The 26521-nt window shown below is 37.3% G+C and overlaps 1 protein-coding gene across 4 annotated transcripts in view; it reads right to left on the bottom strand.

The window, feature by feature from the left end:
• Positions 1–1702: 1702 nt before the first annotated feature.
• Positions 1703–26521, bottom strand: part of RMDN2 (regulator of microtubule dynamics 2) — a 58069-nt gene continuing 33250 nt past the window's right edge. Inside the window, exons 6-12 of one of the 4 annotated variants that reach the window (XM_074378738.1) lie at positions 22979–23054; positions 22003–22080; positions 18517–18615; positions 13463–13516; positions 13295–13375; positions 4098–4147; positions 1703–1985 (exon numbers count right to left, since the gene is read on the bottom strand). In XM_074378738.1, the coding sequence (XP_074234839.1) occupies positions 1958–1985; positions 4098–4147; positions 13295–13375; positions 13463–13516; positions 18517–18615; positions 22003–22080; positions 22979–23054 (466 nt within the window). In that variant the 3' untranslated portion in view covers positions 1703–1957. Of the gene's footprint in view, positions 1986–2021; positions 2829–4097; positions 4148–4206; positions 6359–6385; positions 10406–13294; positions 13376–13462; positions 13517–18516; positions 18616–22002; positions 22081–22978; positions 23055–26521 lie in introns of those variants that run through there. The other 3 variants (XM_074378737.1, XM_074378739.1, XM_074378740.1) reach the window with 3 other exon arrangements.

Here is a 26521-nt window from a genome sequence, read left to right as displayed (position 1 = left end):
GCAGCCGCCTGACTGGAGGGGGCTGTCCAAATAGGTCTTTGCTAGAGGCACAGTTACGGCGCATTAAAAATTTCCAATGCTATTTCTACCTGTAATTCTCAGCAGACTATTCCCCAATCAGGTTTCCCAATTTTAAATCAGTTGGGATACATAAATATCAAGTATTTAAGAAGGAGGAAAGAAATAATTTAATTCTTCATATGCAAACTTTATTGGCCAAAATTTAAGAATGTTCTATAAAACCGAACAAAAATTTACCTCAGAGTTCTAACCAGAGTCCAATTAAGTAACTAACTTCATAGTGCAATTGTTCGACTTGCTTTATTTTATAGATGAATATTATAGAAATGTTTAAAAAAGAAGTTCAATATGTTAGGGTTTGCTATGTACAAAATAACGGTTTATAGGGCTGGAAAGTGCTGCAGTTACAACTCCCCAAATCACGATTTCTGTCTTTCAGAATCCCAAACGTGGACAAGGTATATGAATCAATTGCTTTCAAGATATTGGTCAGCAGGAAAGAAAGGACACTGATCCCTGAGAGATGAGTAACAGACAAAGCCAAGCCCTACAACTGCCCAGATCACTGCCTGCAGAGTTTCCAGTCAGCGGTGCACAGCAGGGAAACCCTAAAGGAGTCCCACATCTCCTTTAGTTGAGGAGACAAATTGATCAACATAATGCCAATCAAAATTCCAGCTAGATCTTTTTTTTTTAGAAGTTGAAAAACTGGCTCTAAAATTCACATGGAAATGCGAAGAACTTAGAATAGCCAAAACAAGTTACAAACGAGGACCAAACTTGGAAGAATAACACTATCTGATTTTAGACAATATAAAACCACAGTAACCAATAGAGTGTGGTATTGGCGTTATTACTGTTAATAGATCAATGGAACAAAATAGAAAGTAGATAAATAGACCCATGCATAAATGGAAAACTGATGTTCGATAAAGGTGCAAAGGAAATTCAGTGGAGAAACAATCGTTTTTTCAGTAGATGGTGCTTGGAACAAGTGTATTTCCATACACAATAAATGAACTTCAATCCACAACTCACATCATATGCAAATATTAACCTAGAATGGGTCACAGATTTAAGCGTAAAACGAAAAATCATAAAACTTTTAGGAGAAAATCTTTATGACCTTGGGTTACGCAAAATATTTAAATACAGCCCCAAAAACAAGATACATGAAAGATGCTGTGAGGATTAAATGAGCTAATACAGGCAAAGCACTTAGAACGGGTAGAAACATGCATGTTACCCATTCTCAGACCTCCTTCCCTCCCTCCTACACCCGCTGTCTATGCCAAACACATTGGACTCTACTTAGTTAAATGGAAGAGGCTCTGGACTCAAGAAGAGTGCAAAAGCCTTAAGAGTCCCAGACCTGGGACCTGGTCCTGGCTCAGCCACTCACCAGGTTTCTGAGCCCATTTGTGTTACTTATGCAGCAGAGCTTGAACTGTTTATCGGTAAAAAAAAAAAACGAGAAGGCTGGTATAGCAGATTATCTCTATGATCCCATTCACCTGTTAACACTGCTTTTTGTAATTCAAAAGTATGCGAAAATGACCAAATGAGAAGCTTTTTGGCAGCTTTTAGGCACAACAGAGATTTTCATGTTACGATGAAGGTTATTCAGTATCTAGTAAGAAAGAAAACATCGCAAATTATAAGGACATGACAACTCTTAAAATTTTAGTGGAACATTAAGTTGCTTCTTTAATGTTTTATGAGAAATTTTAACATGCACCTTATTATCTTCTGAAATCGAACATATTCAAAAGTTCTGGATCGGAACTCCGCCTTTCCAAAGCTGTGCACCAAGTCTCTTGAAAGTTTAGTAGGAGTTTGTGTACTTTGTGGAGGGTATGCCATTAGCTTGGCCTCAGTGACCCACCAGGAGAAATCGTTTCAGAAACACTCTGCAGCTATTCTGTCTTCTCGCAGGTCAGCAGGATGAGTGGTGAGTGAAGCAACTATCGAGAGGAAAGAGTTCACATGGTTCACTTTGTGTGAAATTCATTGGAGTAAGTGTAATAATCTACACATAATGCTGCCATCCAAAAAAACCACTCAGCTTTTTAAAAGGGTTGAGGGGAGATTTAATGTGGAAACTGTCTTTAGTTGGCTTCATCACACATAGATCCTTTGATTATATAACTTGATGAAGACTAGCTATGACTAGGCGTGACCCTGGAACAGAGCACACAGCAGGGCTTCGATGTTAATTTGAAGTGGATATGGCATTACCATGATGAGGAGGGAAATTTCCCCCATTAACATCCTACTGAAAAATTTGTCAGATGTGTCAGAAATTCCCAGTATTTTAAAGATTCAAGTAACTTTTAGAAATGTTGCACTCCTACTGGGTCAAGTCCTCATCCAGAAGCTGATCACTCAAGCAAGACACCAACTTGCCCATTAAAGACATTTTGACTATAGGGGCCAAATAGGAATTTTGTCCAAACAGGTAAGATTGATTAGATGCTATGTTTCAATTACAACCCAAGTCACGAAGAGCGTTCCTGACGTTTCTCATAATTCTTAGCAGAAGTCTTTGTAGTGCTCTCTGCTGGAATGAGCTGCTCCTACAAAGCCTACAATGTGGTTGATTCTACTCGTTTGCTGTTGCCAGAATCACCGGTCCCAACTTGCACATTTGCTAGCTGTCTAGAGACAGGCTGTTAGAGGTAACAGCCTGGTGGACACCGTGTACCCATGAGGGTACCTGCAAAACTCACGTCCTTTCCACTGGTAGTTTCAGTGTTAGATCAGCTGTCAGACTCTGGGCAAGAGTCAGTTGGATTGATTTAGGTATCCTGATGGGCCGTTATAAAAGACGAGAGAGAAATTAGCTCAGTTTGCTTAACTGGTCAGGGCTTGAAATTTTGAGAGTATAAGTGTGTGTCCATGTTTTGGGGATAGCAAACAGGAAATTTAAGTTTTGACCTGATTTCCAGGATAAGGTTGGTTAGAGAGTAGCAGGGAATCTATAAATCACTGCTAGGTAAGTTCAATTAAAAAAAAATCCTTTTATTTTAATTACTAAAAATTGGGAAATACAATAAATCAAACACAACTCTACGGAAATACGAACTACTACCAGTTTAGTGTATTTCCAATAGCTGCTTTTCTATGCACATTTTCATATAGTTGAGATCATGTGCCTATACTGTTATGTCTTGCACTTGAACTTAAGATGCTCTGTGCATCTCCCTATGTCATTCTTGTAATTATTTTTAATGTCAAAATAATATACTATTGCAGTTATAGTCTAATATGGTTAACTGCTTTCTTATTGTTGGACATAGTGTTTTGCTGTCAAAAAAATAATGCTGTTATGAACATTTATGCATAAATAATTGTATACTTTTTCTCTTTAGGGTTATTTCTGTGAAATTAAATTACAAGATTAAAGACTTAATACATTTTAAAGACTAGATATTCCAAATGTTTGTGTCAAAACGCCTCCCAGCAGCAGCATATGGGAATGTTCTACCTCGTGGCATTATTGCCAACATTGAATGTTTCTTGAAAGAAAAAAAAAATCTTTGCTAATCGGATGGTAAAACAGAATCTTACTGTAATTTTATTCATATTTCTCTGATTACTAGTTACAATATATTTCCTCTTTTATTTTTCCTCTTCTACCAACAACTTGTTTATGTCCTTTGCCCAGTTTTTCCATTTTTCATCCATATCAAATTATTTTGTTTTGTGAAATCTCCATTGAAGCAATAAAGCATTCACTAGGGTTCATCTTATTGGACTGATTTAAATATTTTATTTAAAGAAATATTCTGAAGACTGTAGTTTATTGATAGGAAAAATGTAAAGCATACATGTTTAAAGATCATTTTGTAATGACATTACCAGAAATAAATTTCTCCAAATAACATGATTAGTTTTGTAGTGCTACTAATGTAATGCAGTCTGCAGAAATGTGGTTTTACCTTCAAATCTGAGCACATTGCCCTTACATCACACACACACACAAAAAAGGCTAATTAAAAAACCCCACAACTTTGACTAGTTTACATTTTAGTAGGCCACATCTGATTTGTTGAAGAGCAAGTTCTTTTATTTACCTCTTCAAGGAAATGCTTATTTTGTTCACCTCTTTCTGTGCATCTTTATCCTATAAAGAAAATACAAATATACAATAAAATTTCACACATTCATCCTGATACTCCAGGTACTTTGAAACAGACTTATGCTGAATGAGGGGATACTTTCTGAAAGAATATTACAAGGAAACTATTCATTTCTTCAGGCCAGGCATGATTCAGACCTCTGAGCACGTAAACGACGTCGAGCGCAATTTGCAGGCTTTCCCTCCAGCTGGTCTGGAGGGGCGGACCCAGGAAGGAGAGCATCTTCCACGTGCCCACACGGGACTTACTGGTGTGCTAATGGTAACACTGTTTTCTGCTGCATCTGTAACATGTGGAAGTCCTAGTCCTAGTAGCAGGATTTGAAGAAATCTGAGATTCTGCTGAAAGATCCAAACTACCTACTTTATCAGGTCATTTATATTTAAGATTTAAAAATCATCTAATATGTTTTATAGGACTCCACACACGTTATTTCCTTGAAACTAGTGTGGAAGTTAGGAAGAGTGGAAATAAATTCAGATGGAGGGTTACTCCTATGCATTTTTGTGTTTAACAAATGTTTACTAAGCACCTATCCAAAAGGACTGAAGGAACTCAACACATTTAAAATAAACAGATGAGGAAAACTGGACAAAGTAGTTGTTAGCTAGATTTTTTAAAAACTGGAAGCTCTTCAATAGTTTTAATCATAAACATTAATACACTGATTCTATTGCAGCGTTTGATCAAGTAGGGGTCTACCTTCTATCAAATCAATATTTTTGAAGGCTGTGAGAAAATATGGTTAATGAATCTAGGACAATAGTAATGCTTTATTTAAAAGAACATATAAAAAGCCGTAATTCATGTTTATCTTTGTAACTCTGGGGATAGCTCAGTCCCTGGTACCTAGAAGACCCTAAATAAATGCCTGTTAAATAAGTGGTTAGAAACTGGAGCTCAGTGAAAATGTCCCATATCTAGGAATCAATTTCTTACAGATGAATGATATAGATGAGAGAATTATTTCAACTAGATGTCTAAAGAAATGAATATGCTCAAACTACAATAAAAGATTTAAAATTGAGATCAGGGCTTAGCACTATTCGCACTCAGGCACCACAAAGAATTCCTCCAATCACCCCCCAATCCAACTGCCAACACACATGCCACCCCTCCCACTTTACCTCCTCCCCAGGGTTTCCACCCAAGTCTTTAATTGTTTGTTTTTTTTTTTTTATGAATAGAGGTCACTGGCAGGGCTTTTTAGTTAAAAAAATCCCAACTAAAACCACCACCTCCAATCATGCTTTCCTTTGGCACACTGTCCAAGACGTACGCCCCTCAGACCGTTAATCCTCTTTGGTGCTCACCCTAATTCCGCCCTTCTATGCTTTCTCTTCCTTGACTTAATCTCCCCCCTCCCCTTTTTCTCAGGCAGAGCTCAACTACTGTCAGGAGACTTTTAAATTATCTCCTCTCTCTAGTCTTGCTTGAATCCTTCCTTCTTTGCTGGCTCTTCCTCATTATTATTTAAATATGCTCCTGTATTTTTCATCTAAAATAAAACTGTTTCTTAACTCAAGCACTGCTTTAACTTCTACCTTACATCTCTCCTCTCTTCCCCATCAAATTACTGGAGGGGTGTCTGCAGGTACGGACTGCATTTTCTCACCTCTGGTGCTCTGCTCTCTGTCTCCACCTCTATTGTTCCACTGAAATAGCCCGGGTGGAGAGCACCAATGACATGGGCATCCTTAACTTCACGTGCTCATTCCAGCCCGGACTTCCCTAGAGTGTCTGACAGAGTTTGACCACTTCCACCATCCCCTGGATTCTGAGGCCCTGTCATCTCTGGCCACTTCTTTCAATCTCATTTTTTAGGTTCCTCTTCCTCCCAGTACATCTGACTGAACAAAGTCTTTGTAAATATATTTAGAGCTGTGTATCTCAGGGGTGATCCTTCACACCCTGCTTTTCAGGTACTACATCACATTTCTGGGTGATCTCTGCCATACTCATGGCTTCAAATATCATTTATATGCCAAATACTCAATCACTTAATGGATCTGAAAATCTCACACACACAAACTCAAAATGTCCAAAACTGAACTTGCCTTCTCTACCAAACCCGGTTCACCAATCCTCCCTGTGTCCATCAAGGGTAACTCCATCTACCCTGGTCAGTTTCCCAAGCCAGAAACCAAGATGTCATTGTTGAGCCCTCCATCTCCTGGATGTTCAATCTCCAACTTCTGTAGAGAACAATACCCACAAATCTGTTGAATCTGTCCTGTCCTCTGCATTCCTTACTGCTGTCACCTTAGTCCAGGTCCTCATCTCATATCTGTATCACTGCAGTAGTTACCTAAATGGTATTCTAACTTCCAGTTTTGTTCCCCTCCAGTCCAAGTCAGGCTCCACATGGTTGCTATTGTGTCCTTCTAAAACAATCTCTGTGTTACCTGTTGCTTAAGACACTCAAAAATGGTTTTCTCTTGCCTGTAAGGAAAGGGTATATAAGGCTCTCATCTCTCTCTCCTCAAGTACTCAGCATTTCAGCCATATTGTAAACTTGATTCAGTGCTTTTATATATCATATTTCTCAACTCCAAGCCTCTGTTTGTTTTCTAGTATTTCATAAATATGGCGTGTATGCCACCTGCATCAGTATCATCTGGGATATTTGAATCACTTAGAAGTGTGTGTTTATGTGTCCGTGTTTCCCTTCACCCTTGCCATGTGGGTACATATTTTGATACTAATAGAATAATTAGGACACATTATTTTGTATTCTACATTTTTTTCAGTTATATTAAAAATTGTTTTCTGACTGAACAAAGTCTTTTTAAAGCTGCGTAAAAAATGGAAACTGATCAACTAGTCAACGTGATATATAGTAAAGGAAAAATGCCCCAATTACTCAGCATAATGTTTCACAACTTTTTAAAGACAAATACCCATGTATTAGATTTTTCATCAACAACTTTTATTAATCTACTGAAGAGGTGGGTATCTCATTGTTTATTACATCTTATCAAATTCTGCATTCAATGTTTCCAAGAACACATCACAGTTCTACATCTTCACATATTATTTTCAGTAATATGTCATTTGCAAAAGTCTAATTATATGTTGAATTGTGTATTAAAGGGTATTTATTTTTAATAAGTTTTTTCCCCAGTGCAAGTTTTTTTTAATATAAATTCCAGATGAAGGAATTTCTACATTGACTTGAGGCCTGAGGAATTCCCAAGTGTGAGGACTTTAAGGCTGACCAGGACATGTGTGATCACTTCATTCAGACACTGAGACTGTCTGATACAGTGAAAATCCTCACGTGTCCGGGAATGTTGCTGTATGAGTAATGGGTTTCCCATGTTTACTTCATCAAATTGCTTCTCTGACATGAATTATCTGGTATTTCCCATATGGCTTCCTCCTCCTGGTAGACATCTGCTGCTTCCCTTCCTGCTTGACTCTGAGATTCCTGTGTAGACTAAGGCTTGAGTTTTGGCTGAAGGCTGCAGCATTTCTCCCCTGTGTAGACTGGTGTCTGGTGTCTATAAAGGTTACAGCTGAGGCTGAAGGTTCTTCCACATTCATTACATCCCTAGGGTTCCTTTCCAGTGTACACTGCATCATGATGGCTAAGGTTAGAGCATCAACTAAAGGCTTCACCACGTAGATGATGCTCATGTAGTTTCTCTGCAGTAGGAATTCACTCATGTCATTTGAAAGATGAATTATTACTGGAGGCATTTCCATAATGATCACAAAGGGTTTCTCTTGGGTGTGAGTTCTCTGGTACGAACAAAAGGTAACTCTGGTGAAAATGTTTCCCACATTTATTACATTTATAGGGGTTCTCTCCAGTGTGAGTTAACACATGTGTCAGTGTTGAGCTATGAGTGAACATTATAGTCAAAGAACTTCTCTCTGGTGTGAAACTTCTGCTACTGAGGAGACGAGAGGCTGATAAAGGTTTGTCTACATCCACCCATCTATTCATTCTTCTACACATGAATTCTGTGCTGATCCTTCAGTGTAATCTCCAGTTAAAGTCTTTGTTACATTGGTTGCAATTCCAAGCACTCAGCCACCAGCTGCCTTCCTCTGTTTTCCCACCAGGGCACAGTCTGAGCGCTAAGCCCGCAGAGCAGAACCGAATGGACGGAAACTTGAGTGAGATCACACTGATAGTGAGGTGCTGTCACCACACTCTGCAGCTCACAGCTTCTTTGTCTCTCCAGAAAAAGGCCAGGAATCCGTATTTTTAACAAGCCTCCCACCCCCAAGAAAATCTTAAAGATTTAAAGCATTGGGTTTAAATTCTAATTTCCTTAGAATCTCAGGTTACCTATAAAAACCTCAGGGAGGTCTGAGACCCTAGTTCAGGTTGCAGTATCAGTTTTATTTTCTCATAAATCTCTGTGCTTTCCTTTCCATAACACTCACCACACTTTAGGGCTATTATGTGTTCAGTGTGTGCCTTTCCCACTAGACTACACAATTCATGGTGGCAAAGACAGGATTTTTTTCTCATTGTATCCCAAGCCTCCGGAAAAGCATGCCCAGATTCGTAATACAAATGAATAAAGGTAATCTTTTTCACTCACTCAAGGACACACATTCAAAAATAGAGAATAATTTGATCTGAAAGTGTCAGAAAATATTACGTTTTGAGAAAATAAATCAATGTTGTTTGATAAATAAGAGAGAGGTTTATTGATATTAAATCATTATACTCCTGGCATTTGGGTAATGATTATCAAGTATCAACTTTACTAGATTGGGTACTGGTTAAAAATGACTGATCTCAAACTGATGCTATAGCATCAGTTATTTTAAGAAAATTAATCACAAGAAAGTCTAAGAAACTTCTTTAAGGTGTTTTTAAGATCAACTTAAAAACACAGCTAAGGCCATTATATATTGAGAAAGCTTAAGAAATAATATATTTTGGATGCAGATGAATAGAAGGTAAGAGACAAAAGAGCAGAAACAGGAGGGTGTAAACAGAGTAACACTTTCTGCCTATAATTCATGAAATGTCTGTTCAGACAGCAGTAAAGTCTGTCCACTCTGAAGTGGCCTTAATTAATTTTTTTTTTATGTACAAGGAATTAATTTTTTTTTATGTACAAGGAATTAATTTTTTTTTATGTACAAGGAAGAATAAATTCTCCAGGCATGGATAACACAGATGAACTAATCTACAAGAAATAAGTTTAAACCAGAAAGAAATAGGCAAATAAGAATTTCTAGCAAATGAGATCCTGGCTGGATTTCATAAGTGACCCACTCACCCCTCTGAGCTGTAGCATTTCTACAACAGGAAGTCAGGGTGAACGTTTGTGGACTAATTATATTTTCTGAACTTATATGAAAAATCGATGTCTTAATTAAGATAATCAAATATGAAGTTGTAATTAAGACAGAACATTTAAAGTAGGATGAGGATTTTATTACTATGAGTGGTTACTAAGGAGAGTAATAATTCTCAACATAGAACAGTTCGGAAATATAGCCCAGGACTTGAAACTACAGGCAACCTCCAAGACAATCATAAGCACCTGGTAAATATGAAGGGGTTCTTTACTTTCTGCACTCCCAGAGTCCTCTCCCTCCTGTGTTGTTTCTGGGATACTGTATTTATTATCCTATAGGAGTCTGTCTTAGAAGAGCAATTGATGTCACTTCAAAATATTACAACAATTTTAAAATAGTTTTTTCTCTACCAGATTAGCACATCCCTCATTGTAACACAAAGTATTACACAGTGTTATTTATGTTTGAGCTTTCTCAGTGTGCTCCAAGTCAGTCACTTGGATACCTCCTCCAGGCAAATAACTTCCAGGCTGCCGGGGTCATCGGTATTTCACTCAGTGATCGTTCTCACACTGCCTCAGACACAGGACTCTCTCTTCTTCTTCTTCTTCTTTTTTTTTTTTTTTTTTTCTGAAGGAATGATATTCCTTTTTAAAAGGACCTGATATTACCTTTTCAGGGTCAAGAAAAGTCCACATGAATAATAAAATACTGTAATTTCAGACTCTGGAATTGAAAAGCTGCTTACATGCACGAATCTGGGCTCTAGAGGCCCCAGGGCTGACATTCCCAATATTCAGTGCAGTGTGATGAGCTCCACGCTCCCTGATAGGGACAGAGTTGTGTTCACAAATGACTGTGATGCCAGGAATGGGGTGCAAGTGCCCCGGGAAGAAGCACGTATGTTATGCGAGTTCATAGGAAGGAGAGAACCAATGGCTGGGTCGCCTTCGTTGCAATGAGTGCCGATGCTAGACATTTTGGAAATGAACAAATGGGTCAGCAAATCACTGCTGGGGTACACTGCAATCTGGAAAGACTGATAACTCGCCTCATCCTATTGTCTAATTGGAAAAGAAACTGAGGTATTCTTAACAGTATTAGAACCACTTTAAAAAAAAAAAAACTGCTAGGAATACAAATAGAAACATCACTGGGAAAAAATAAGAAACACAGGAATACCTGCTAATGCCATTTTGCTTATTACATTCATATTTCCACACTGTCCAGCTTTCTTAGTTACACTTATTATCAGTCCTATTTATTATTCCTAGTAGCAGTATTATTTTTATTTGTATAGTTATCAGTCTTTTCAGTCTTCCTACCAATACTTACTGAGTCATTGCTATATGCCAGGCACTACGTTTAGCAGTAGGAGAGCGTAATGAAAAACACACCCAGTTGCTACTTTCATGGAACAATCACACAAATTAACTATGTAATCACAACTGTGCTAAATGACATGAAGGAAAAGTATGAGGCACTTTCTTGCCTGGGGGTGTCAAGGAAGTCTTTCCTGAACAAATGACATTTATGGTGAGGCTTGAAGGATGAATAGGAATAAAGCTGGTGAAGGGAGGGGCGAGGTTGTTCGGGAATGTTTAAGAGAGAGGGAACAATATGACCCGAGGGTACAAGGCAAGAAAAACACAGTGCAGAGGAGGGGCGAGAGGGGGAACATAACGGAGCTTGAGAGATTGGTAGGAGCTAGATCAGAGCCCTGAGGGGCATGTTAACATTTTGAACTTCATCCTAAAAGCAATGGGTTTTAAGGCAGGGAAATGACATATGAGGTTTATGTTTAATCCGTGGTTTTGGCTGATATCGAGAGCCAAGAATGACAGGGCAGGGGGCAAGAAGCTGTGAGGAGACCAGTTGGGATGCTCACAAGATTGTGGCTCAGGTGAAAGGGGGTGGAGCCCTGCGTGGAGTGGTGGCTGGGGAGAGAGAGACAGAGACAGAGAGAGAGACAGAGAGAGAGAGAGACAGGGCACGAGCAGTTGGATAGCTCAGGGCATGTTTTAGAAGAGGAACACTGAGAACTTGGTGGCTGGGTGAATGCCTGGGAGAAGAGGGTGTCAAGGATAATTCCCAGCTTTCCTAATTGGGTGGATGGAGGTGCCATTTTACTAATAGGGAAGATGGAGGAAGAGCAGATGCAAAGTTGACGAGCTGAGTCTGAGACGTCTATGAGTCATCCAAGCAGAGGTGTCAAGCAGGACGGTGGATAATCAGGTCTAGAGCTCAGAGGAGAGCTCAAATATGAGGACCTCTGGCAGGCACATAGCATCTGAAGCCTGGAGGATAGGAGTAGGAGGCAGGGAGGAGGAAAGGAGAGAGGAGGCCTAGGGACAAGGATCAAACCCTGAAGCTTGTCAATATCAGCCCTCCTGTGAGAGAGCTAAATAGTATGCCTAAACATCTGCAAGTCAAACCTCATTATCATATTGTATTTGAATCTCATATTCTAATAAGAATGCACACTCAGTGTAAAATGACTGCATGTAACCCAAACTGACATCATTCAGGAGAGATGTAAGACAGAACTGTCCCAACCACCAATATGGAGCAAGCAACCAAAGGGACAAACTCTGTTCTCTGCTGAACAAGTCACACCAACTGTGTTCTGGAGAACAAGTGCTGTTTTGTACCCCTATTAACCAAGGGAGGGATGAGTCAGAAGGACAGTGAACCTCGTGGAAATCCCGAACAGGTAAGCAGCCCGAGCCCCTGTGCAGGTGTAAGAGGCCCAGGGGGGCCTGATTAGCCCTGTTTGGAGACAAGGGCATCCCCGAACCTGGGAGTTTCTGGCCAGGTCTTGTTTCACTTCCTGTTACTGCCCTGAACACTCTGGTTACTCCGGGGAAACCAGCCTTTGCTTTTCCACCTCTGTGCCTTTGTTCATGACCTGCGACATGCCTCGCCCACACCTCCACATTCTGTACATCTTTCAAAGTCCACCTCTGATGCTACCTTAATCTCTTCTAGGTGAAAATAATTTCTCCCTTTTCAATATTTTCAGGATCAATTATTAGCACCTCCTTTAGCACTTCGAGCTTTCTACCCTGAGCTCCAGCTACTTGGAACATAACTACCTATGTTCTCTTCAAGGCTGTAAGCTCCTAGAGGGCGGTGGGCATGTCACAGGTTTATGTTTCTGCTCACAAAAAACGCTGGAGCCTGTTCTCCCCAACAGAGTGATTCCCAGGATGATAATGTTGATGTGGCATGAGGAGGGAGCAAGAAAACATCTGTTCCCTTTTGTTCCCACAATAACAGCATATACGAACACAGACTGAGCGGTTAGTGCTGTGAAATTCCTGAAACTTGACGCACATCCAGAATCCCGAATTACTGAATAAAAAGGCGAGAAGCAATGCAATAGTTTCTTTTTCATAAATGTTGTTCAAAGACCAAGAAACTGCTAATACATATTTTTAATCTTCACGACCTTGGACAGCCACACCCTGCTGTGTGCTGGGGACCGACGACACGGAAACCACATGGACGCTCCTGCTCTTGGGTGGACAGCCTGTCTAGCTTGTCTGCCGCCTATCCCAGTTTGATCACCAGCTCCCCAGAATTACACTGTCCTCCATCCTTCCTCGTGGGGCTTCTCCCATTTCCTGCTGTCTGACAAGCATCAGCATGTTTTTAACTGCTAGCCCATGATTTGCATGTCCCTTAAAGATACAAGCAGTCTCCTGGTGAAGGATTATCTATAGCAATTTAAAAAACTTCACAGTACATGTTAAATCCAAGTCAAAATGAAAGCTCCAGATGTACCTAAGCCAGTTCATATTTGAGGCTGGGCTAGTACTGATACAATAACAGCACTCCTCATCACTGTGTGGACTTACCTCTTTGGTAACACAAGGAAGCAACACCGCCAGATTAAGGAACTTCACAGCATCATCTGTTTGTTCAAGATCGATATAACACTAGAAGTGAAGAATAATCGATATGAAGGGTAGTCACATTTTTATGTAATGGATTTGAAGTGCTCTTAAAACAGTGGTCTTCATTACCTTGGCCAAGTACATGTAATTGGACTTAGAAAAACCAGGGTGTAGTTCTTCAACCTGATTCAAGAGAAGACAGAAAAGAGAATGACAGAGAAATATTAAAACAACAACAAGTAAAGGGGATATATTTCAATAGATCAAATATTAACCAAATTTCCCTAAGAATTTACACTGGTGGTGTCACATCCGAATCATTTTATCAGCTCAAGTATCCTTTGGGTGGAAATACAGCTTTTGAGCTTATCCATTAAAATAGAATTTTTATGGTCATAAAGCTTATAAAGTACTGAGATACTTTAGGATTGGGGATTCCTTTGTATAACCATCTTTCTCACTTCCCCTTCCCCATCCTTTCTCCTTTTTCGTTTGAGGGACAAAACAACTGCTAATACACTCTCCCCAGGACAAGTCCCTACATTTCACAATCTCTTTAGGAAATGAGAGTAAAGCGTGACTGGTATCCCATGGCAAGCATCTTCCACTATATTAATATTTGATTTCTTGTGATTTCAGCACGTTCCATGTGCACTGAATAATATCTGCAGTCCCTCACATCAAGTACTTCTAAAGAAAAGACAGATGCTTAAAATAACTAGTCCAAGTAGCAGACCTCCTTGCAGATTTTAATATGTGTGTATCACAAAGGTACTTTACTCCTCATCATACATACCAGTTCCTTTTCTTTATCTCTGTAAATAAAAAGTCTATCAGGTATATGGTGTTGCTACTAGGGAGTTCTTCTTAGAATCTAAGTAAATCTTTTCATTAAAGCCTGATTTTGCTGTTGTAAAGGCCTATGCAAGGAAGCTCCCAACCTGACCCCGGCCCCAGATGCAGAACCCAAGAGAAGAAGGATACTTAAAAAATTTTACAAAAATTGCTTGTTTCACAACATACAAACAAACCAGACATTTCCAAAATTAAAAAGTGAAAGTTTCTCTGTTCTAATTTTATTCTCATTTATAATCTCATTCCCCAGAGGTAACCACTATCAACAGTTTTGACAAATGCATCCTACAGACCTTTTACCAAGCAGAGGCAAACCAGAAAAAAAAAAAAAAGAAAAGAAAAGAAAAGAAAAAGATAATTAATTTTTTTAAGAAAATGTTTTAAATGGGACCATTTCTTATGTATTGGTCCAAAACTTTTTTCCCCCTACAACATACCACAGATACATTTTTGCGTTAGTACAGACAGATCTACCTCACTGTTCCTAAGAGCTGTATTTCATACCACACATATACCATAATTAAATTAAGCACTCCCCATTAGACATTTAGACTTATTTTTCACTATTACTAATAATGGTCAATGAGCACACTTGCTCCTATATACTTGTGTGTATGTGATTATGTGTGTAGGAGAGACTCCCAGGAGTTGAACTGCTGAGTTAAAGGATACACACACATTTTAAGGATGGATACTAATGGAGGGGAAAGCAAGACCCAGGGTGCTGAGGAGTGCTCCACCACCTCACGAGAGCAAATCCCTTGTAAAGGCCACTTACTCTCTGCAGAATCCACAACAGAAGGGTCCTGGGAGGAGGAGGAAGACAAAATTTCTTGGGCTGGGACGAAGCCAGACTGGGTATAACTCTTTAAGGCCAAGTGGATGAACAGTGTGTGGATCTGGCCCAGAACCTTCTGGCAAAAACAGCAAGACCTCTGACAGATGGAAGGAAGTTGTCAAGTTCAGTCCTGGCCAGAGCCCTGAAAGTCCTGTAGAGCCATCTGTGGTGCTGATAGGTTCTGGTCCTCCTGCTCCCTCTCTCTTGTTCAGTTATTTGCACTTTAACTCTTTGACTTTACTAAGTGCATTTCTTGAGCCATGCTAATAAAAATTGTGTATACTTACAAAACCAATGAGTTACAGGTATTAAATGCACAGTGTAGGGAATATAGTTAATAATTTTATGTAACATCTTTGTGTGGTGACAGATGGTAACTAGACTTATGGTGATGATCATTCTGAAATGTACAGAAATATCGAGTCATGTTGTGTACTAGGAGCTAACATAGTGTAGTACGTCAATAATACTTCAAAAACAAACAAACTCACAGGAAAAAGAGATCAGATTTGTGGTTACCAGAGGCAGGAGGTGAGGGTGGGAAGAGGGGGAATTGGATGAAAGCAGTCAAAAGTTATACACTTTGAGTTATAAGATAAATAAGAACTAGGGATGTAATGTACAACATGATAATATAATTAACACTGCTTATGTTATGAAAGTTAAGAGAGTAAATCTTAAGAGTTCTCATCACAAGGAAAAATTTTTTTCTATTTCTTTAATTTTGTATCTATATTAGATGATGGATATTACCTAAACTTATTGTGATAATCATTTCACGATGTATGTAAAGTCAAATCATTACACTGTACATTTTAAACTTAAACAGTGCTGTATGTCAATTATATCTCAATAAAACTGGAAGAAAAAAAAGGGAGGACCTAGATTAAATTTTATTTGACTGCACCCTCTATGGCCAGTAGTTGCCCCAGTTCTGTTCTGTCAAAATCCCCTCTGGATAACTTGCCCCAGCTATTCACATAAGCAGTTTATTTCTTTAAGGTTGGCATTTTATTCTACATATACACTTTAACACTTACATCTAATTAACCAGAATGATCATAAATGAGAACATCTCTTTTTGTGCTCATGGTTTAAAAAAAAAAAAAAAAGGACACAGGCAGGCAATTAACCCCACCTAAATCCTAAAATGGAGTAGATTCTGACCTTTGCCAAAGGCTCTGGCTGAATAACAGGGGAGGTAGTGTTACCCAATAGAATCTTCTCATGAAGGGGCAGTTCCTACCCAGGCTCGAAGAACACTGTCACAACACCTGGCAGGAAATACTGTACTTGTTTACTTGGTCTCGGCTGTCCAAGTTCCCTGGAGGCAGCTGCTGTGTTGGTCATTTCTGTGTTCCCTACATTTGACACTGTTTGGCACTAGGTATGTACTTAATAAATGCTGTTGAATAAATTAGCTTTGTTTTAAAACATCTCATAACCATATGCAGCAGCCCTCTGTCACATCAAGACACAGAAGAAAGTTGTGCAGCCTGTGAAACCTCCAAGGAAGATTCAGGGATCATATGACTGCAAACAGGGAGTGACATTGGGTGGCCGACAATGCCACACCTGTCATCTACTACATCCATCCATCCAGTGGTTCTCAACCATGCTATGGGCTGCACATGGAGCCCCGAGAACTTTAAAAACACTGATCAAGCTTTAAGACACTTAACATATGACCTCATAATTCCACTCCTAGGTACTTACTCAAGAAAATTTAAAACATGCTTACACAAAAGCCTACATATGAATGTCCAAAGAAGCTTTAACCATAACAGTCCCAAACTAGGAACGACTCAAATGTCCACCAGAACCTAAGTGCATAAGCAAACTGTAGTATATCCATACACTGGAATATTACTAGGCCATCAAAAGGAACGACTGATACACTCAATAAAATGAATGCATCTCAAAACATCATGCTGAGCAAAGGAAGTCAGATATACAAAGTACAAACTCAATGATTCCATTTATATAAACTTTTTAAATAGGCAAAGGTAATCTATAGTGACAGAAAGCAGATCAGCCATTGCCTAGGGCGGGGGTAGGGTAAACTGACAGCAAAGGGACAAAGATAGTTCTCAAGGGTGATGGCAGTGTCCTTGAAATGGTGGTGGTTACATGAGTATATAAATTTGTCAAATTTCACTGAACAGCACACACAAAGTGGGTACACCATATTGTAATATAAACTATACTTAAATATATTCAGAGTTTCTGAAATAACTAGTCTGGGTTGTGGCCTGGATTAGCATTTTTTAAAGCTTTCTTGATGACTCTAATTTACAGACAAGGTTAAGAACCACTGCCCAAGGGAATCAGGCTAGAATTTTGGATGAGATGGGAAGCATGCTATAGTTTGAAAGAATTCCAACAGGGGATTCACAGACGACTCCTGGTCTAAAACCACCTCCCTAGATGTTTTGAGGCTGTGGAGAACCAGATCTCACCTGTTATACGAGCAAAATAATAGCAGTATTTATTTTCCGTTAGAGCACTTAATGTGCTAGACCTGGGTCAGGAAAATTACATGTACTATTTTATGCAATTTTCACCAAAGCCATATAAAGTAGGTATTGTTAGGCCCCCTTTCCAGACGAAGCACTTAAGATTGGGAGAAATAAACAATATTAAGGTTCCTCAGTACCCTCAGCTGCTGCAGGAAACACAGGGAGAAGCATTCCGATGCCCTCCCACCCTCTTGACAAATATCACGGAACTTATTTCACATAGATTCTAAGTCGTGGCTGAATGGCGAGGTCCCCAAGATGGCTTGCCAAGGTGTTTACATTTTAATGAAGTTAAAATTCTGTGAGCTTCTATTGAGAAGTTACTAGGTGCTGGACACTCTCTAAGCCATTTAATTGCATTAACTTATGTAATCTTCACAACAACACTAAGAATCAGGTTCTATTATCTCTGTGTTATTGATTAAATTGGGAGACAGATCAAGTACCTCGCTCAGTGCTAATCAGCCAGTAAGAGGCAGAACTGGGATTTAATCAGGCGCTCTGGTTCCAGAGTTTGCAATCCTTATCTCTGTATTACTGTGCTTCTCACCACTTTTGATTTTATCTGTGTACTACTTGAGGTGCATTAGCACCTTAAGGACTTTCGTGCAGTGTCCTGAAAACCTGATCCCACAATAATAACTTTGATACTGCGAATAAATGAGTTTCAAGTTTCTGTTAATTAACACCTTTTATAAATTATTTACCTTAAATACACTATGATCTATATTCTTATAAAATTTAATCTGGAGGAATAATTCTCAGTGGTAGAAAAAAGGTGAAGTGATAATGCAGTCTTAGACTTTATTCATGTCTTTGATCTGTCATTATGTGACACCGGAAAAAATTAAGTTCCTGAGGTCCTGACTCCCTTTTTATAAAACAAAAAAGATCATATTAAATAAAAAAATAAGAAACACATGGCCCTTGTACTTGACACTGAAATAATGGACAGACAAAATATAATATACCTTAAGGAAATTCTGCAAAGCTTCATGTACAGTTGAGGATGGTATTTTTCCAAACAGAGTAGCAGCCATTTTTCTCTCAATCCAGCTCAGTTTCGAGACCTGCAAATATAGAGCAACCTCACTCTTAGAAACTTGTTCACCTTTTGAACAAGTAATCTCTCCCCAGTTAGATGTGTGTGTACATATATATGCATGTGTATGCATGTAAAGTAATATAATAAATAAAAATATAAATACATATGCATAAATTATATATGAGAGATACCACCTTTATGGTATGAATATTTTGCCATTCTTTTTCATAATTCCAACAAACTATGAGCTCTAAAAGCACTGGTTAACACACCAATTTGAAATACTCATACGAAGGTTTGTCCCCAGTGAGAGAAAGAGGGGTGGGGTGCGGAATAATGCTGATCCTGTTTGTTCACATTATTCATGATTCTGAGCTGACACACGATATTTCCCTGCACAGAGTGCAGTTAGTGAGAAGACCCTGCCTCTGCTCTCTTCCTGTCTCTCCATGCTGCCAACCTGACCCAGAAAGTAGCAGCTCAGAAGTGTGAATAGAATGAGGATCCTCAACCTAGGAGTAGTGCACGGTGAGGGCCCAGTATAAATATCTACAATTCTGGAGAAAGTTTTTAAATCAATGACCATCAAAATTAAATCTCATATTACCATTTATTTGTTGCTTTCTTTTAAAATTTTTTCATCTTTCCCAGTATATGTAATAAAAGATTAAAAGTATTCAGAAGTGAATACTTAAAAGGGCACTATGCTCTCCCCAATCCCATCAAGTGCCTTCCTCCCCAATCCCATCTTCTAGGGGTCTGGGTAGCCTTTAACCGCTATTTAAAAAGATATATTCTGTCAATATTATGTAATAACTATAAGTGGGGTATAACTTTTAAAAACTGTGAATTACTAAGTTGTATATCTGAAACTTACATAATATTGCACATCAACTATAGCTCAATAAAAAAAGGCACAAACTATTATGTATAACATAAATAAGTTACAAGGATACATTGTACAGCACAGGGAATATAGCCAATGTTTTATAATAACTTCAAATGGAGTATAAGCTATAAAAATACTGAATTACTATGTTGTACACCTGAAACTAATATAATACTGTAAGTCAACTATACTTCAAAAAAACAGAGCCCCCCAAATTATTCCCTTGCTTTTCTACATAATGTTACTTTATTGCTATGTTTATTTTTGCTTTTTTCGAACTATTTTTTTCCACAATGGACATCTGGGTCTTTTCCATTTTTTTGCTCTTAGGAACAAGGTTGCTATAGGCATTCTTGTACACGCCGTCAAAGCACGCTTGCCAGAGTTTCCCTATGGTAGGCACCAGTGTCATACAGCAGGCAAATAATCAAATTGAAGAGATAATACCCAACTGTTTCCAAGATGATTGTGCCAATTTGTGCTCCCATAACAATGTAAGAATTCCTGTTGCTACGTATTCTTGCAACAACTTATATTGCTATTTTAAAATTTTATCAAACAAGTAGGAATAAAGTAGCATCTCCTTGTTTAATTATCACTTTCTATTATTTCTAATTCAAGATTTGTGGTTTTTAAACTGTTTTTTATCCCTAATATAATTTTATTATGATCAGAAAACCTGTATGCTACCAATTCTTTGAAATGATTAAGACTTGCTTCATGACTGTATATATGGTCATTTTGCAGACATTCTACATATGCTTCAGAAACATGTATCCTCTGATGGTTAGATATATATTTTCATATATGTTTATTAGATCGAGGTTATTAAATGTGAGGCTCCAACAGATGTTTTACATACTTACTAATACTTTTTTTTGTCTTCTCTTCTATTAATTACCAAAAGGGGGTGTGTGTGTGAAAATTTCTTACTTCCTTACTTCCTTTCCATGTCTTTTTGTTTCTCCTTCATATTTTCTATATCTTTGTTCCTGCTTCCAGCAATGTTTTCAGATTTATCGTAAAGTTTGTTAATTCCGTTTCTAGTGGTGCCCATCCACTGCTAAATCTTTCCAGTGAGTTTTCTTTTAAAGTCAAATAATTCACTTTTATATCAAAAATTGTTCCATCTTTTTCAAATCTACCTGTTCATTTCTGTAGTCTCATACTCTTCATTCATTTCCCCCCCCAATTCCTCTTACTTTAAAAACACATTATATAGGTACCTGTTTAATATTCTGTATTCCATGTTTCCAAAATCTGAAGTCCTTTTAGATCTATTTCTACTCTTTTTTTGTTTTTGTTGACTGTCATTTCTAGTGGTTTGTTTCTTTGTATATTCTATTATTTTTGACTGTGAGCTCAATTCTGTAAGAATGTTCTAAGGCCTGTGTGAAGGTACGTACAACCCTCCAGGGAGGATAAATATCAGCTTCTGCCATTTGTTTGTGGCAAGAAGATCAGGCTCCAACTGGAATTAAAATTTTCTGCTTGGGTTTTTTAAAGCCTAACCAAATAGTGTACATTCAAGCCCCAGACTCAAGTGAGGTTGGGCCAATGGTTTTTAAATCTTAGGGGAGTTCCCAATCTTCATGAAGGCTCAGATTCTTAATATTTACAACTGACATAATAAAAACTGCTTCCAGGGCTGTTAAAAAGATGAAATGAGCTAAGAAAAATAAACTATAAAATGGATGTATAGCAGGTGCTCAACAAAAGTAATCTTCCTTCTTCATCCCTAATCCTCTACGAGCCTCAATTAAAAAGCTTCCTCTTTTGCCTACCCTAATTTTCTCATTCAGAAATAGCATTTCTATTTGGGGTAATTTTTTCATGCATCTGTTTAAATATTCCTTCACATTCTGTTAGTTTTCCATAAACAAATGTAATTTAATAACACATTGGGTCTTAGATTTACCAGACACTTTTATTTCTATATGTTTCACGTCCTCTTCTAATTAAGTTCTTTGATGACAAGGACAGTGTTTTATTTATCTTCTGGCCAGTGAGCACATAATTTATGCTCAATAAACTCTGATAAATGAAAAAACGTCCTCCCACAAAACAGAGAGCAGTGCACCAATACAGGATGCATGTGTGTAGGTAGCTGATCACCTGAGAAAGCACATTTGAAGAGAGGCAGTGTGACTGCTGCAGGGGAAATGGAAGGTAGTAAAGAAAGAAAATACATGCTTTATAAAGTTGTATATTGTATGTAATGCAACATATAATTATAAAATATACAAGTTTATAAACTCATAAAATATGTACTGATTTGATCATTTTCCTTACAGCAGGCTCTAGGTAAAATAATATAAGAGCTATCTTGATCGTGGTGGTGGTTTCACTGGTGTATGCATCTGTCAAAATTCATCAAATTGTACATTTGAAATATGTGTAGCTTACTGTACAGGAATCATACCACAATAATGTGTTAAAAAAAAAAAGACTAAGTCACAGAAAATACATCATATAACCATAGTATACTCAAGTAAGATTGACAGACAAAAGCATTCAACTTACAGTATAACAGTATCTTCCCTTGAGGTAATATAAAAATGGTTCTTCAGGTAAAAATTCAATTGCTTTATCTAGATGTTCCTGAAAGAAAATCCAAAAGAAACATCATCTCCCAAGTTTCAGGTAGTGCTGAATGGAACTCTGCCTGGTATATTCAAAGGGGCTCTACCACGTTTTTTTTGCCCCCCTCCTCAATCTTTATCATTAATGCAATTAAGCTTATCAATAATTCAGTCATCAAATGCTCACAACTAGAACCAGAACTGTGACTATAATTTAATAAAGCTACAGAAAATGTCACTATAAAAATAGAAAACATCCAAGTCACATTTTTGTCTGCCCATGACTTCCCCAGCTAATACTTACTGACTGAGAAGCAAACTTACAAATATCAAATGATACAGATCTAATGGAGTAAAAAATAGCAGAACTAGGTGACAGAGGAATCTACTCCCTTGATATTGTCAAAATGGTTATAGGGAGCAAGAAAACAAAGAATTCATTGCCCATCCCTGTAATTACTGACCTTGAGGGGTTATGTACTGAGCTATTATAGGCACATTATAAATAATGAATATGTGCATTACTTATTTTATTCATCTATCATGGCAAATTTAAGCCTTAGATTGAATTCTACTCCTCCCACCAAATCAATACATAGAAAATGTTATCTAGTCTCAGTCATGTTTATGATGTTGGTAAGCTCATGACCAAAAGGCTAAGTGTTTATCTTTGAAAAAAATAATACTCATCTACTATGTGATTTCTTTCAGGATCAAGAAAAATAATAATCTTTAATTACCCAAAGAGTTTGATTCTTTTTGGCACAGTACTATTTAAAAATTGTCATTTCATTTAAGTAAAAAAGGATAAATTCCTAGAGATTAATTTGTTGAATAATTTGATTTATACCATTAATGAAACATACAGCTACATTAAAACATTCTTGATACCTATGACTCAAGGTATCAAGAAATACCTTGAAGCGATATCCATAGTTGATTTTGTTCTGTAAGCCCTCAAACTCAGATACATAGCCACACAAAACCGCATACCTGAAAAGAAAAAAAAAAACAGTGGACATTGTGTAAACTTTTAATCAACTACCACCAAATATATAACATTTAAAAAAGATCTCTAAATTGTTCATTTAACGAGAGTATTCATATGGATGCAAGGGCCCTAAAAATAATAAATGCTTGACATTAATATGAGACCAGTTTCCTCATCTACAACTGGGATGAGGTGTGCTGTGAGGGTAAAATATCTAAAACGGAACTGCTTAGAATAGCGCCTAGCACGAGGTGAATTCCAAGAAAGATTAGCTGCTGCAGTCGCCATCATCAACGTCAAAGTCACAGAGACTCTCAGAAAAGGCTCATCATGTATTACATTGAAAAATATATTGTCAATAGATCCCTGTTTCTCTTTAATAAAAATAAAAATTTCATGGCCCCTTTTAATGTCATTAGAAAGTTAAAATAAATATGACTAAAAACAAATAAAATCAAAAGTAATTTTAGAATACGTTTTTTCAAAAATTCCTCATGTCCTTCAATTCTTCCTTGGAAACACTGCATTTATCACAAGAATAGTGCACCTCATGGATTCTTTACTTTTTTTTTTTCCATTGGGAATAAAAAATTTACATAAATAATTATTTGACTATAGATTGGATACAATATTTGTTCAGCATTTTGCTTCCTCTAAAAATTGAGCATATATAACTTCATTACATTCAGACTGTTTCTGCCTGTGCAAAAGCCTTCAGAGTATTTCAGAGCACTTTTGTCAGAGACAAAATATTCATTTGCCTAAATATTTCAAGAGTAGGTCTTAATTTTCACTTGCATTGTCATAACTGAAATGAAAAATGTAATTTTAGGTGTTATTTATCTTGATTGTTTCTCTGGATACACATAAATTTCAAATATAAACTTGAAGTGAACAATTTTCTTAATTTGGAACAGTCAGACCATTTCGGGACACAAAAGATCTCATAATTCACAGAACTCATGCACAATCAATAAAATGGCCACTTTTCAGTTATGACTTTTTTGACCTCTTAGTTTTCATCTTCTTTATAACGAACAGAAGAATCTCCTACAGTAGAAGCAAGAGTAATGACAAAAGCAACCTATTAAAAGTGATCTGAGATTAGGAGATACTTCCAGTCACAAAATCCAAAATCAGACTGCATTTCACATGCATCTCTGCACCACCAGAGATTGGGCATTTAAGGAAAAAGATTCTTGAACTCTCTTGTGAAAATTGCTATTGTTGTCTCCGGCCTCATCATGTTCTTTTGAAATGCTCTCTGTCATTCCGGTTTATCATTCCTCTCAAAGAGTTCCAGATTGTGGAGAAAAACTCCACACAACTACATCCCCAGACTCCCCATTTTTGTTATGGGCATCATCATTTTCCAACTTATTTGGATTTAAAACCTTAGGCCACTTAAAAAAACTTTTATTTTAAAATAGCTTACTAATGCACAACATGATGACCATAATTAACTCTGTTGTATAATATACAGGAAATTTAAGAAAGTAATCCTAACAGTTCTCATCACAAGGAGAAATTCTTTTCTTTTCTTCTTTCTTTTCTTTATATTGTATCTATATGAGATGATGGATACCAGCTGAACCTACTGTGATAATCATTTCACAATATACATAAATCAAACCATCTTGCTCTATGCCTTCAACTTATGCAGGGATGTATGTCAATTATTTCTCAATAAAAGTGAAAAAAAATTTAAATACAAATAAAAATAGCTTGATATTTACAGGAAAGTTGCAAAGATAGTACAGAGAATTCCTGTATACCCATATACAGTTTTCTCTATTCTTTACATCTTATATTACTAAAATACATTTATCACAACTATACCAATATTGATATACAATATCAATTATTTTCATGATGAACCAATATTAGTACATTGTTATTAACTAAACCCTATGCTTCATTCTAATTTCCATCTGTTTTTCCCTGATACCCTTAAGTTTTGACACTTTTCTCTCCATCTTTCCTTCCATATTTATTCCTATTAATTCACACCTTGTTTGGTATCTCTTTCAATATGTGAAAATCTTTTAATTACTACTATCAACCATTGTAATCAATTACAACAACAACCATGCACCATGTTCCTCCTAATTTTGTGTCATTTGCAACTTTTATAAGCACACCTTCCATATCTTTACCCACTGACTAAATTACTGAACACACTAGTGTCTAAAATATAGACCTGGAATCATGATATTGTCAACAGTTATTCTGCTGAATAGCCAGGGCTCAAACCCTTCTGCCAACACAGGTAACCCTGATCCTTGCCCATATCAACATCTTGTCCCCATGAATATCATAAGTGAACTTGTCTTAATTCATTGCTTAAATCCAGATACATTAGCTCAATTTCTCTACTCTACCTACTAGCAAATTAAAAATAGGTCATGTCACATTTTTAGAAAAATCTATGTTGGGTCTACTTGAACTTCCCCATTCACAGAAAACCCAACTAATTATTTGTGCTGCAATCAAAGGAAAAGGGTCTATCTCTCTGATCTATAGCAGTGGAATCAATCTTCTATTTTCTGAAAATCAGAACAACTGATGCACATCTCTAGCTTTTACAGAGCTCTGCTCAGCACGTTCTCTCCAAGTTCTCTGACTGAACAAAAAAACATGACTTTTGAAAACCATTGTATGAAACATGAACATTTTCCCTTACAGATAGTCTGTCACCAGAGTCTTATGTCTTTCATAATCTTTTTTGAAGTCTGCTTCTTTAAAATCTAAAGTATTTATCTTCCAATGTGCCATGAATTCAAAGTTCATCTGACCACATTTTCCCAAAGGATCATCACTTCTTTTCTGGCAATCAATCCCACCTATGTCTCTGGATGTTGTTTTTTATATTGTTTATCTTTAAAAATGTAATTTAAAATTTTACTTTGTAAACTCTCACATTGATGGGAGCTATGAAGAAAGCTAATGCACAACATGGTCCATTACTTCCATCTAGAGGTTGTTCTAACTATACACGCTTTGACAAAAATTCTGCATTTTTCTTAGCACTGATATTGAATATTTTAATAACTGACAAACATTCCTGTTTCAATAACTAGTAAACAACTACTAAAACAACTCCATTAGTTTTTCCAGTAGCATTTTCGATTTAGCACCAATGCTATTTATACTGTGACAGAGGGCAGAGGATGTCATGAAATAATGAGTATATACAAATATAAGACTTGTTTTTTTCCCCACTTATCATGTGACTCTAGGTTACTAATCACCACACCACACACACACACACACACACACACACACACAGCCTTGCTTACACTATGTATAAAATGGAAACAGGTTGTTCTATGAATCACATGCTAGAAGGCATGTGGATATAATTTGTGAACAGTAGAGCACAACAAATACGTAAGACGTTGTTTATAATTAAGGTCAGGACTATTTAGCTAACAAACTGCAAATCCATTGGTGATTTTGCTCTCTTGAT

The sequence above is a fragment of the Camelus bactrianus genome, chromosome 15 (genome assembly GCF_048773025.1).
Source record: "Camelus bactrianus isolate YW-2024 breed Bactrian camel chromosome 15, ASM4877302v1, whole genome shotgun sequence".
In the NCBI taxonomy this organism is placed as follows: Eukaryota; Metazoa; Chordata; class Mammalia; order Artiodactyla; family Camelidae; genus Camelus; species Camelus bactrianus.
Note: the sequence above shows the minus strand (reverse complement) of the source record. Positions and strands in the feature narration are given on the sequence as shown.